At 29.2% G+C, this 14,715-nt stretch overlaps 2 protein-coding genes across 2 annotated transcripts in view; one reads left to right on the forward strand and one right to left on the reverse strand.

Annotated features, from left to right (window-relative positions):
- Window positions 1-2,757: 2,757 nt before the first annotated feature.
- LOC111637334 (breast cancer anti-estrogen resistance protein 3-like) lies at window positions 2,758-4,804 on the forward strand (the record flags this gene model as incomplete). Its single annotated transcript, XM_023382813.1, has 3 exons — window positions 2,758-3,614; window positions 3,680-3,848; window positions 3,928-4,804. Coding segments are annotated over 3 exons (1,572 nt in total), but the record flags the coding sequence as incomplete, so codon positions are not given.
- Window positions 4,805-5,807: 1,003 nt separating this feature from the next.
- The window catches only part of LOC111637339 (ubiquitin carboxyl-terminal hydrolase isozyme L5-like), a 27,088-nt gene continuing 18,180 nt past the window's right edge, over window positions 5,808-14,715 (reverse strand). Inside the window, exons 4-6 of the mRNA XM_023382818.1 lie at window positions 12,690-12,782; window positions 5,953-6,051; window positions 5,808-5,868 (exon numbers count right to left, since the gene is read on the reverse strand). Coding sequence (XP_023238586.1) covers window positions 5,815-5,868; window positions 5,953-6,051; window positions 12,690-12,782 — 246 coding nt within the window. The 3' untranslated portion in view covers window positions 5,808-5,814. The remainder of the gene's footprint in view (window positions 5,869-5,952; window positions 6,052-12,689; window positions 12,783-14,715) is intronic.

The following is a 14,715-nucleotide window of genomic DNA, read 5'->3' on the forward strand; positions in this document are numbered from 1 at the left end:
ACCTAGTGAAACGATGTTTTAACGAAACTAATTCTACCATAGGCTAAATAATGGCGTAGCGTAGTGGGGGCGACAAAATTTCACAATAAATAATATCATCTTGTAAAAATTTGAACCATTTTACTTCGTATTATCGTCGCTACTACGATTCGGACAGATTGAAATGAGCACGGGGAATAGTGTTACCATCCGGATGGTCCGAGAATCGACTCACCATCCGAATGAACTATTAATTTTACCTGGTGATACCGTGCACAACCTTTCGACCTTTTTTTTATTTTGCTTGTTCGATTCTATTCACATACACCTCCAATATCCAATAGAATAGGTCATCTAGGTCAGCGGTCCCTAACCTTTTTATCGCCGCGGACCGGTCAACGTTTGATATTTTACCGCGGCCCACTGAAGGGGGACGTTGATTGTTTATATTTTAGATTGATTTAATTTAATAATTTTAATTTAATTGTATTTAAACATGCCTTCAAAATAAAATACAGTTACACCAAAAAATGAATATAATGTGATTTAACATTTTAACTCACTAGAACGCTAAATCAATGAGAACCCTGAGCTTGTTTCATTGCAACGAGACGGTTCCCTCTGGGGTTAATAGGAGACAATGACACCCGAAGTGTGTTTCTTATGTCCAGTTTATTCTGTTGTTCTGTCGTCCATTAAAAGTTGCACAAACCTTAGGAAATACACCATAGTAAATAAAATGGAAATAATTTAATGTTCCTTGGGCAGCCTGGTACCATTTGATCGGGGGTTGGGGACCACTGCCTTATATAATGTAATACATTAAACTAGGCCTACAGTTCAGTTTGGCAGGGAGGGGAAGAGTGCTGCAATGCCACAGCCCTAGCAGAAATTTGAATTTGCCGACTGGAATGCTTTCGGTTGATTGGTATTTGGATAATTGATGCTCTACTGTATATACAGAACTTTAGTGAATTGTATATATTTTTCCCACCTTTGATTACAATAAAATTGATTCCTATAATCATCACTGCATATCAATAATCTAAATTTATTTAAATTTACCCATTTTGTGACTATAATTGAAATTCTTAATAGAAGAACACAATGCTAAAAGAAAGAAAAATAATTTGGGTTATCAAATACAGACAGTTTTGTCATAGCCCAAAGTAATTTTGCAATATAATAGAAGATCAATATTACAATTTCCAAATAGTAATGGAATTTGGCATAATTCACTATCTTACTGTGTATCTAGATGGAGAGTTAAAATACACATCAATTAAACGTCTCAGTCAGTGATTATCACAATATTGTATTACTCAATATTTAATATATTACAATCTAAACTTCATAAAAAGGTGATCTTACTTGACTTATGATGATAATTAAGTTGAAAAAATAAAAATATTCTTAGACAGTGGTGACTATTACTGGATTATCTTTGGATATATTCTTTTACTTTAGTATAAGTATGGCCAGTGAGAATCTATTTGATATGGTGGAGTTTAACAATCTCACTAAATTAAACAGGAATATGACTGGTTTGCTGAGCAACAGTGTCAATTTACCATTCTGGAGACTTAGGAATAAATCCAGATGAGTCGAGAAACCCCGGGAATTTTTTGGGGATCTGTTGTGGATACGTCGAGTCCCATTCCTCACACTGCCTGACTACCCCCATGATGGGCTTTGAAAAAAAAAGAAGGGCCTCTTACTGACTTTGAGGAAGAAAGTGTAGAAGACAAAAACTGAGTTATAATGTTTACGTTCATGTTTATTTCAATTAAATGACATATATAAAGAATTATTCTCTTGCACATTCTAGTCAATCATTTTCTCCTGACTGTTTTTCAAAGCAAGTTTTATTCTTGGCTTGCATAATGAAGAAATAGAATATGAAAAATATCCCATTATATTTGTACTCATTTTTGCATGGGCAATTTTCAAAACATTTTATGCTCACAAATTTTTAGGAACTTTGCAATGTCACATCTTCAGTATCTGCAAACTTTGAGATTTTTTTTTTTTCAGTTCTTGTTATTACTTTCGCACGGTGTTTTGCTTTATCAATTGATTTTGGACAAATTTCGAAAGTATATTATAAACTTTATAGCCCTTTATTTTACTGCATATACTATGTGATAAACGAAACAAAAGTAAAATTGTACTAAATTCATTTTTGCATTTGAATATTGAATTGATAAGTAAATGATGTATTTTCTGCAAAATTTTGATATTTCAAAGGTTTTGTGTCTCTTGGCATTCAGTTTTTTCACAATTTACTATTGTTGTAAAATTTTAAATTACCAACTGCTGCAACAGCCCAGTGAGATCAAAAAACACATTACTGGAATATGTAATGTGCACCAATGATTGTTATAAATAGTATATTATTAATCATAATATAAGATCACCTGTAGAAAAGTAGCAGCATTTAGAACAGTGTATCATCAAATAATATCAAAATTAAAACATTAAAAAAATGTACTATATATTCTTCCTTCTATAAGAGTCCTCCATACCTTCAGAGAGTTTGAATTTTTTTACAGAGCAAAATTTTATCATGAAAATATTATGTTTGCTGTGTTTTCATAACTTCTATAATAGACTATCTTGATTTTCATATCAATAAATTAAAAAAAATATTTTGCTAATTTTCAACTTAAGGAAATAGTTTTTATAAATAGAAATGTGTTATAAATTTGCTTAAATTTTAATTATTAAACATTTTCCAATCAAATGCCATCCTTAACTCATTCAAAATTTATTTTTTAGGTTGTTTTCCAACCCTTTACAGTCTACGAGAAAGTACAGTATCAGTTTGAAGAAGACAGTTTTGATACAGTACCTGATCTAGTAACTTATTATGTAGGTAATAAGAGAGCAGTGTCGGCCGCTTCTGGAGCTATTATAAATTGTCCCGTAAACCGTACAATGCCACTTACATATTATGCTAGCAGATACGGATTGCAGTGTCAACTCCATTATGCTGCACTGGCTGCCGAAACAGATATCAGAGAAGCCGATCGAAGTCCGTGTTTGGCAAGAAGACATTCGCAACCCTGCGAGGACGGAAGTTTGTCGGCAGAATCTCATCCCGGCACCTTTAACAAAACGGCCACTTCTTCCGTTGCAGGATTTGCAACTCTGCGGCCACATCATCAACCTGCAGGATGGAAAGGAATGGCAAGAATTGGTAGCGATCCTCAGCTTAGTCCCACCCAAGAGCGAGATGGCCCTCCACCCAAACCTAGCAGACTACCTAACCAACACGTATACACAGAACCCATTTATAAAGATGGCAATGCTCCAAGTAACGGCCATTCACCAAATATCAACATAACAGATATGTCAACTCCAAATTTAAATCCCCCGTCTTGTTACGACTTAAATAAATTTGCAACCACATTACTTCAAACAGAAAACAAACCTCTAGAATCATCTACATTGTTGCAGATTAGACGTCTGTTATTAGAAAATGGTCCAAGAATACTAGCAAATCACTTGACTAGAATTGATTTAGATATGTTGAAAAATAGCACGGATTTTGATTTTGGTTTAGGTGTGGTATCGGGACTTGAACTAATTACTTTGCCACAAGGAAAACAATTACGAATGGATTTGATGGAAAGGTAATATCTTTAAATTATTAAAGTATTTTAATAAATGTTGTGTGTTTAAATACTTAATTTTATAGGAATCACTGTTTGAGATACTTTGTAGCAGTGACAATACTCACCTGTAGCAATGAAGAAGAACGAGCAAATCTGGTACATAAATGGATTCAAATAGCTATAGAAACAAAAACTGCACTAGGAAATTTATATGGATTTACAGCCATCATGCAAGGTTTGGCTTTACAACAGGTAATATTGAAAATAAATTTTTAATGGAATTTTAAATATATATATATTTTTAATTCTGTTCAATTTTATACTTTTATAGATAGATCGCTTGAGGTCAACGTGGCTAACGGTTCGTCAAAACTTCACCGAAAATGCATTCACTTATGAAACAAAATTACGACCTACGCTTAAGTCAATGCAAGAATGCTCCAATCCGCAAGCTCCCAACACTTGTATTCCATATCTGTTATCGCTGATAACAATATTACAGCGGCATATAGAAGTAATAGAAAATAACGAATTAAATGCGGAACCACAAGTAGAACCAAGCGGTAAAAAAACCGTTAACATTCTGTCTCTCGGGCTACAATGGGAACAGAGTGCTTCGGATTACGGACTTCAACTGCTCTTACTACATCTAGAGTTGGGACGAACATTTGTACAACAATGCACAACATACAGGAGGAACGGAGAAATAGTATTGGATAACGTTAAGTTTGACAATTCCATTTTAGATATGTTCAAAACAGAATTCCATCTGAAGTTTTTATGGGGAAGTAAAGGTGCTAATGTTGCTGCAGCCGAAAGATATACTAAATTCGATCAAGTTCTGCAAGTTATGTCAGAAAGGTGCGAGAGCAGTTAATTAGCATATTTAATTAAATATCTAATTAAATCATTATCATAAGTATACAGATCAAGTTTTTGCTATCTACCTCACGAGTTGTTTTGTACATCATGTATAATATCTTTTTTTTAGATTTGATTTATATATATATATATATATATTAGCAGGACTAATTTTTTAAATAAGCACAATTTCACTTTAAGAAGTTTTTGTTTTAAATATTATATGAGTATCCGTAAAATAATTTGTCAAATTTTGACAACCATGGAAAATACATTCCATAACATACAAGTATTTTTATTTATTATATAAAGCAGTTAAAAACAAAAATGCTTTTAAATTCATTATATCTAGTCACTTGTTTTTAATATAAAAGTTTATCACTTAGAATTATGTATAATAAAAATATCCAAGAAAGCAAAATGCAATTTATGCTAAGATTTTAAACTTAAGAGTATCTATCTACTTATTGATTATATATAATTTTTTTATACATTTTTACCTAAAATATATGTTTGTTTTTGTAATATTCAGTAAATTACTTTAATTTATTTTGAATTAATAGAGTTGTAATGTAAATTATGCTACCATTTTTGAAACTTTGTCATAGGTACTGGCACAATTTTTGATTTATTTCAACATCTGACCAATGAAAATATCATATCGTGGATTGAATATTGTGATATTTCGATGCAGGTTATTCATTACAAGATATTCTCAATATTGTCGTTTGGCAACTAAAATACATCAGCTATGATGATTAATGCAACAATTTATAAGAAATAGGAATTTTCTAACTTCTGCAGAAAACTCTTTACTTCTATAAATATTCTGTTTTATTCTAATTCTACTAATATGAAATACAGTAGCATTACCATATTTATAATTTTTATTTTTCTATGATGTATGGGAACAAACACTCACCAATAATTAAAAATCAAAGATAAACATTATTTGGTGATTCTTAAGGCAACTTTCAATGTAAGAGTTGTGTTATTTATAAAAAACAAAATTCTTAAATTATATGTTCCAACTGCAGCTATTAATATAAAATACATTCCTGGTTTAATTTCTCACTTCAGAAAATGTTAAGGAATCAAAATATTGAAAAGTTTTGTTTTGTTAATTTGAATTCTTGTTTAATAAACCAATAGCATATTTTGCATTGTAAAATTAATATCAAATTTTACTCTTCTGTAACGGCATTGTATATCTTTGTGTAAAATTGCTGTGATAACATAGAATTTGTACTAGAAATAATTTATATAACAATAAATGTCAAAATTGTGAATGTTGAATGAAACAATGAGATTTTATTTCTGAAATATTTCCACATCATGAGAGAAAATATGAAACATTTTATTTGACCTTTTCTTTGCTTTTTTCTTGTTTTTCAATTGCTTTCTCTTTTGCCTGAAATTTTATAAGATGTCTTTTATTATAAAAAATGTTTTCGTATGATTTTCAATTGAATTTACCATAAAATAAAATAAATACCTTTTCGACGAGGACTTGTAACTTTCCTTCCTCTGCAAGTACTTTCAATAGTTCCATTATTAATGGTAAGTAATTATGTTTCCGTCTTACATTCTCAATCTGAAATTAGAAATATTAACATTATCCAAGTTGTAATAATCATTAGAATAAAAATAAATCCAATCTGGTAAACAACAAACTCAAATATATCTTAGTTAACACGGTTTAATTTTTTGTTAATATAAATAACAAGTAGATTATGGATCTTCAGAAATATGAAAAATTCTTTTGTGTTATTTGAGTAGAACACATCATTACAAAACAAACTTTCACATTAAAAAATTTTGTAAATCTAAAAAAAAAAAAACTTTTGATTAAAAACATAACATCTGCTTCTTGTTAAAGCCATTTCATAAATTTTAATATCTAATAATCGTTTACGTTAATCAAAACTTATTTTGCATGGTTCAATCTGAAATTATATATAACATTACAGCATCATTTTCATTTCAAGGTAATTGAAACAAGGATAAGATGATGAAATAAGCTTGGGTGGTAGCTTAAGAATTGTAATATAAGTTTTATGAGCTGAACTTAATATCTTGCCATTGAATTCCAAAAATATGCGTGCAATTACAGATATCCCTCATATAACATGGTAGTTATGTTCTGAAAAGTGCCATATTATGCAAATCTGTGGTATACGAAACAATGGAAATAAATTATTCCTATGAGCAATTAATTAAAAATAATCAATCAAAGTATTGTATTAAGCATTAATATTAATTTTATTTAAACCAGGACACTTTCCTTTTACAAAGTATTGTCATCATTTCAGCTTTTTTGTTGATCTCAATCAGAAGTATTGGCAACATTTTCATATTTTTTTAGTTTTTGCCATCCATAAAAATTTATGATAAAATAAAAATTTGTTCTAGCGAGTCACATTTGCTCAGTTGAATACCAAGTGACTTTTTTCCAGAATTTGTGTTTGAATATCAAGATACTACTGTATTTCATTCTTCATTTTTATGAATGAAATAATCATTCATAGGTAATACCTATGGTTAAAAAAAGAGGTTAATAACACTTAACTAAATACAAAGATTGTCACACTGTGCTTTCTTTTTATAGATTTTTTTATAGTGTCTTAAAGGCTAGCATGAAAGAAATGACAATGACACCTGGTTAATAGGAAAGTTAGGACAAGGAAGAAACAAATTGTACTATCAGTTTTCATTAAAGTAAACCTGACAAAAAGCACAAAATAATTTGAAATGTCAATATTCTAAACTCCATGGGCAAATTTGAGACATGCATGCATGCTTACTTAAAGAAAAATTCTGAATTTTGTGCAGAGGATTTCCAAAACTGTATTAGAGAGAGAGACTTAGTCATATTGGGATACTTGTATATAGCAAGTCCTCCTTGTATTTATACAAAATTCTTGCTTAACATCATTTCATTATAATGTTGAGGACAGATACAAGTACATTTGTAATCATTTACAATTATTATTGTTGAATTTTCCTTATAAAACATAAAACTGATTCTATAAAATGGGAAATAAATGCTGGAGGTTGCAAACATGATCAAATAATTTGGTTAATTTTCTATCTTATTTATACCATTTACCCTATATTAAAATTGGTTTTGTTATATGTCATTTTGCTTAATATCACAGTTTCCAAGAACCTATTGATAATGCTGAGGATTATTGTGTATATATATATATGTTATGGCCAATGACATACAAAATGAATAGCCAGTCATTCATGACATCTACATATTGTGTTTGGCAATGATGTGAACAGACAGAACAGGAACATCAATCACCTTTCTAGCAGACAATAATGTCACTACATTAAAACAATGTCCCAGTGCTGCTTGGTTAATGATGTGAACTGTCATAGCAGCCATTGCATTCAATATAGTGTATAGTCCTTCCAACTTCTTAATTATCATCAGTTGTTTACTGAAGTAGAATTAGTAAAAACACAAGTGTCTTATAAAATAGGAAACTTATACAAAATTTTTTTAATCACACAATGAATTTAATTCAGATACAACTGAATTAAATAATTAGATTCTGATGAAAATCAAATCAACTGAAAATTAATGCTTTTTTTAAATCATAATTTAATTGTTTATATTGATAATTTCTTAGATTATTTTCTGTATATATGATATTAATATTTATTCATTCTTAAATGCTAATTAACTAACAATAGTTTTTGTTCTATAAAATCTTTTTTTATAAATGTAAACAGAAAATATCAGCATTTTATTTCTAAAGATAATTTTATATTTTACTTTAAAAAACGGCTTTTTGATCTATTATAGAAACGTGTTATAATTATACTAATTATACTTCTCAAAACAGCTGAAAATACATAGGCTGTTTTTTCACCCTCCTATGGTCCATAGAAAAAAAACAAGAGTAAATAAAAAATGAATTTATTACCAAAAGTTAGGTAAAAACATGGTTATTTTTCGACATAATCACCCTGCAGATTGAGGCATTTGTCATATCGGTGGACGAGTTTTTCAGTGACTTGAGCTGGACCTTAACATTGTTTTGAAGATTGTCATTAGTTTCGAACCTCTGCCCTCCTAGCCACTTTTTCTGTTCAGGAAAGAGGTGGAAGTCTCTCAATGACAAATCGGGGCTATATGCTGGATGTTTAAACGTAATGAAGACTTCCACCTCTTTCCCAAATGTGGCTAGGAGGGCAGAGGTTTGAGACTAATGACAATTTTCAAAACAATGTTGTTAAGGCCATCTCCATTCATTGGTGGCAACATTTTATGAAGAGGGGATGAAAAAGCTCGTCCGCAGATATGACAAATGCCTCAATCTTCATGGTGATTATGTCAAAAAGTCACCATGTTTGTACCTAACTTTTGGTAATAAATTCATTTTGTTATTTACTCTTGTCTTTTTTCTATGGACCATCAGAAGTTGAAAAAAAACCCACCCTCATAATTAACTATTTATTAGTACTACTTTTCCTGTTCTGCACATCTTCCCCTACAACTGAGTGAAAAGTTATTTAGTCTGCTTTAACAACTGCCAAATTGGAAAGCAAAAATCAAAATAAAGTTATAATCTATTTTATTAATATACAGTAGACTATTTATTTATCACATAGGCCTATGCCATCTTATCCAGGAGTAAGAAATTCATTCAGTTTTAAATGTTGGGAAGCAGGAAGTCACCAAAAATATATTGTGTATTGCCTGTGTTACATAACTTAAAAAATGTCCTTAACCATAGGTGTGTAATGCTCCAAAAAAAATAAAAAAAAAACATTTTATATTGATATTGAACAATGACCGATAATTCGACTATTATTTGTGTCAATGCCCAGCCACTGCTGACAATACTCACATGAAAAATACAAGACATTTAGTGAACAATGTCATTGTCATGTTACTTTGATCATTCACTGTTATATATACACACACTTGCCAAAATGATTAAAAGTTCCAACTAACTCAAAATAATATTTAACACAATGAACTCAAATTCTTTTATATTTATTGCAAATATAGTATCATTGTTTATTTATTCATTCAAATAAAGAGAAGATAAAAATGATTGTTTTTTTGAAGAAATAATGATGAGCCAGAATACATTAAATATTTTTATTATTATTATTTATTAGCACAATGTGCAGATGGCTCTGCATAAGCACTACCAGAGAATACATTAAATAGTGCATATTTTGTGTAAATTTTTATTATTATTTTAATTACTATAAAACATTTCACCTAAACACACAATATAAAAAACCATATTAGCCTAATATAGGATATATAGTTATTAATTTTTAAAGTTTTTTCTAATGTTATAATTTGTTTAAAAACAACAGTTAAAAGACAATTTTTATGAGTTGTTTATATAAGATAAATATTTTTGTTTNCATCATCTATCTATCTATATAAATAAAAATGTAATGTTCGTTTGTTCCTACTGATTCCTTTGAAATTTTGACACAACGCTGCATTCGAATACGCATGTGTTTTTATATAATATGCATGTCGAAATTCCCCCCACTGAAGGGAGATGGTTAGGATTAAGGTCTACCGTAAAGAACTCTGCTTCTATTTATACTATTTTAGATGCGGTCTTTTGCGTTTTAATAGGGTGCGTCAACAGAATGTACACTAAGAAGGGATTTTTCAATATTCACCCTGTGGGGGAGAGGAACAGGATTAAGGCTTACCATGAAGAACTTGGCTTCTATTATACTATTTTAGATGCAGGTTTTTGCGTTTTTGATTGTGTTGTAATAGGGTATGTAGAGAATGTATACTAAGAAGAAATTTTTCGAAAAATTCCCCCCATGGGGGAAGTGCTATACATTTATAACAGATACATTTTGAGCCACAACAACACGTGGAGGGGTCTGCTATATTGTATATTATCAGTCTTTGGTGAAATATAGAAAAAAGATTCAATTAGCCCAAAAAACTTTTTGTATAGTCATTACAGTGTTAATGTAAACAATCCTGGGGGGAAAAAATAATATAATTTTTCCAGACGTTTTGTCTCATCAGAACACGGGTAAATTGTTCTTTATTTGAACTAGTGTTGCAATTTGATGATGAAGCAAAGTATCTTGAACAACATTTAATCTTGCTTAAAATATTTGGACTTCTTGATATTTTAACATTTCTAGCTTTGTCTGGTCTTATTAGCCTACAAAAAAAATTATGTTGTTTTTGTATATTGTATTTTTATGCAAGTTTCAATGCTGACTTTTGCATGTTTTATTACATGCACATATACACATATTGATAAAATTATCATGTAACTAATAAAAATCACTTCTGATTAGTATTTGAATAAAAAAAAATGCCAAAAATAGACAAAACTCGGCCTATCTTTTATTAATCTGTTTAATATTTATGCTACAACAGCATTTCTATTTGATATAACAAATTTCAATTAAGAAAAAATGACATCTAAATAAAAGATTAAAAATTATTCTTTGATAAAGAAATTTATTTACTTCAGTTTTTCAAAACTTTCTGGATCTAAACTCCATAACTCTTCAACTTGAACACCTTTAACACCTTAAAAAAAAATAAATAAANCCACAATAGGAAACATTTATTGCATTTTTCTACATAGTTTATAAGATGAGTTAAAATTGTCATTTGAAAGCCGTTTAAATTCTGAAACAACACTCAGATTTTGAGAAAAATGCAGTTGGTAAAGACTTATAAATTTCAGTCTACAAGGGAACTCCTTTTTTTCTTGTTATTTATCCTGCATCATTAACAATGGATTTAGCAAGTAAGAGTAAATTACTATATATAAGTTGTATTTTTTTTCAAAGCTACTTTATTTGACTCTACACAGAAAGTCTCTTCATTCTAAAATTTTATTAAATCACTTTTATTTTTTTAATTTCAGAAAATTATATTGTTTTATTTATTTAACCATACTTGAACCAATATGATGCAGAGAGAAACATAAAAAAAATCATACAACATATCAGTTAAAGTTGTTGTATATATTTATTTTGTATTAACTAAAATAATAGTAAAACAAAAAAATAAATTCATTCTGAACTTGTGGGAGAACTATTCAAAAACAAAATAAATTAAAACTAGAAAACTAGGCTATATCTTACTTAGAAAATGAAAAATAATCAATTTACTCTCTTATTCACAAATCAGATAGTCTCCCAAATATATTTTGGGAGGTTTCTTTTTGTTACATCATACTTGTGATCTCGTAACCGGGCTTGTAATGATCTGTATGTGAAACCAATGTATGTTAGTGTCCTGTTGAACCTGTCATCCTGTAGTGGGATGCGGTAAACTCCAGGTGCTCTTGCATCCTCAGTAAATAGAACAGTTATTTTTGTTTGACTTTTCCTGATGAAGACCAATTAACGAGTGGACAAAAACATTTGAATGTTGAATTTGGGTGTTTTACCATAAATTTGATGTTTAGGTGAGAGTCTATAAACCTAATATATTGCTTTATCTTAAGTATCTAAATATTTTTTAATATTCCATTTAAATAATTCTATATTTATACAAAAAAAAAAAATCTGAAAAAATAGAGAGTTATTGATATTGAACAATGACCGATAATTCGACTATTATTTGTGTCAATGCCCAGCCACTGCTGACAATACTCACATGAAAAATACAAGACATTTAGTGAACAATGTCATTGTCATGTTACTTTGATCATTCACTGTTATATATACACACACTTGCCAAAATGATTAAAAGTTCCAACTAACTCAAAATAATATTTAACACAATGAACTCAAATTCTTTTATATTTATTGCAAATATAGTATCATTGTTTATTTATTCATTCAAATAAAGAGAAGATAAAAATGATTGTTTTTTTGAAGAAATAATGATGAGCCAGAATACATTAAATATTTTTATTATTATTATTTATTAGCACAATGTGCAGATGGCTCTGCATAAGCACTACCAGAGAATACATTAAATAGTGCATATTTTGTGTAAATTTTTATTATTATTTTAATTACTATAAAACATTTCACCTAAACACACAATATAAAAAACCATATTAGCCTAATATAGGATATATAGTTATTAATTTTTAAAGTTTTTTCTAATGTTATAATTTGTTTAAAAACAACAGTTAAAAGACAATTTTTATGAGTTTTTTATATAAGATAAATATTTTTGTTTTCAGCTTAATGTATTCTACTAATTAAATCATCTGATGATGAATTTTGTAAAAGTTAATTTACCTTATATTTCTTCATTTTTGCATCTTCTTCTGCAATCAGCATATGTAATTTGCTGATTTCTGACTGAATTTCATCTGTCTCCATTCCATTAGCCTATAAAAAAATTTAAATAATCTTGTATATTTATTATTTTAGAACTATTAAAAGTGAAATCTTTTTCTATTTTGGTAAGGTAGTTCATTAAAAGTCAAAACTGTTTACAAGAATCCTCCTCGATTTATGTTTTAAATGTAAAATTCATTTACTTTGATGAATCTGATTTGTTTACTATTTTTATAGTAGCATTATTATATCATTTATACACTAAATTGCAAAAGAAAATCAAAAATTACAATTCCAAAATATACATATGAGAGGGCAGTTTCTTCTGTGTTGCCTCAGCAGTTTCCAATGTTGTCTGGTGAGATGCAATGGATATATGAGAGTTTGAAAATGGCAGGTATTCTGTCAATTTCCATGCTGGAGGAACATAGAAGTGTAATTTGATTATTGTGAGCATCTGGCAAGAATACAAGCAAAATTTATCAAGAAATGAATGCTTTTTATGGGGGACAACTGTCTATCGTGGCAAGGTGTGAGAAGTTCAGAAGTGGAATGATGAGCATCTAGGATGACCAGATCAGGCCATTTTCCATCTGCCATACAGTTAGCAGGTGAATGTTTTGAAAATGATGACAACATTAAGATGGCAGTTTGACTGTGACTGCATAAGCAACCAAACACATTCTATGAGAATGGTACCAAGCCTTGTGCCACAATAGGAAACATTTATTGCATTTTTCTACATAGTTTATAAGATGAGTTAAAATTGTCATTTGAAAGCCGTTTAAATTCTGAAACAACACTCAGATTTTGAGAAAAATGCAGTTGGTAAAGACTTATAAATTTCAGTCTACAAGGGAACTCCTTTTTTTCTTGTTATTTATCCTGCATCATTAACAATGGATTTAGCAAGTAAGAGTAAATTACTATATATAAGTTGTATTTTTTTTCAAAGCTACTTTATTTGACTCTACACAGAAAGTCTCTTCATTCTAAAATTTTATTAAATCACTTTTATTTTTTTAATTTCAGAAAATTATATTGTTTTATTTATTTAACCATACTTGAACCAATATGATGCAGGGAGAAACATAAAAAAAATCATACAACATATCAGTTAAAGTTGTTGTATATATTTATTTTGTATTAACTAAAATAATAGTAAAACAAAAAAATAAATTCATTCTGAACTTGTGGGAGAACTATTCAAAAACAAAATAAATTAAAACTAGAAAACTAGGCTATATCTTACTTAGAAAATGAAAAATAATCAATTTACTCTCTTATTCACAAATCAGATAGTCTCCCAAATATATTTTGGGAGGTTTCTTTTTGTTACGTCATACTTGTGATCTCGTAACCGGGCTTGTAATGATCTGTATGTGAAACCAATGTATGTTAGTGTCCTGTTGAACCTGTCATCCTGTAGTGGGATGCGGTAAACTCCAGGTGCTCTTGCATCCTCAGTAAATAGAACAGTTATTTTTGTTTGACTTTTCCTGATGAAGACCAATTAACGAGTGGACAAAAACATTTGAATGTTGAATTTGGGTGTTTTACCATAAATTTGATGTTTAGGTGAGAGTCTATAAACCTAATATATTGCTTTATCTTAAGTATCTAAATATTTTTTAATATTCCATTTAAATAATTCTATATTTATACAAAAAAAAAAAATCTGAAAAAATAGAGAGTTTGAGAAATTTTTGACATATAGTATTATATAAATACAATATAAAATGAACAATTTGAAAATAGAAAATTAAATTATACAGTGGTACCTCAGGATAAGAAATTAATCCGTTCGGAAACTGAAATCGTATCATGAAAATGTCGTAAGGTGGATCATCTTTTCCCATACGATTACATGTAAAACCAAATAATTCGTTCCAACGCGAAAAACATACTCAAATTAAAGCCAAGTAATACATTAAAAAAAAAAACTGTAGTAAGAAAAACAAATGAAAAATGCGAACTAATGTAA

The sequence above is a fragment of the Centruroides sculpturatus genome, unplaced genomic scaffold, assembly GCF_000671375.1.
Source record: "Centruroides sculpturatus isolate CEXI.00-Female unplaced genomic scaffold, Cexi_2.0 scaffold805, whole genome shotgun sequence".
NCBI lineage: Eukaryota > Metazoa > Arthropoda > Arachnida > Scorpiones > Buthidae > Centruroides > Centruroides sculpturatus.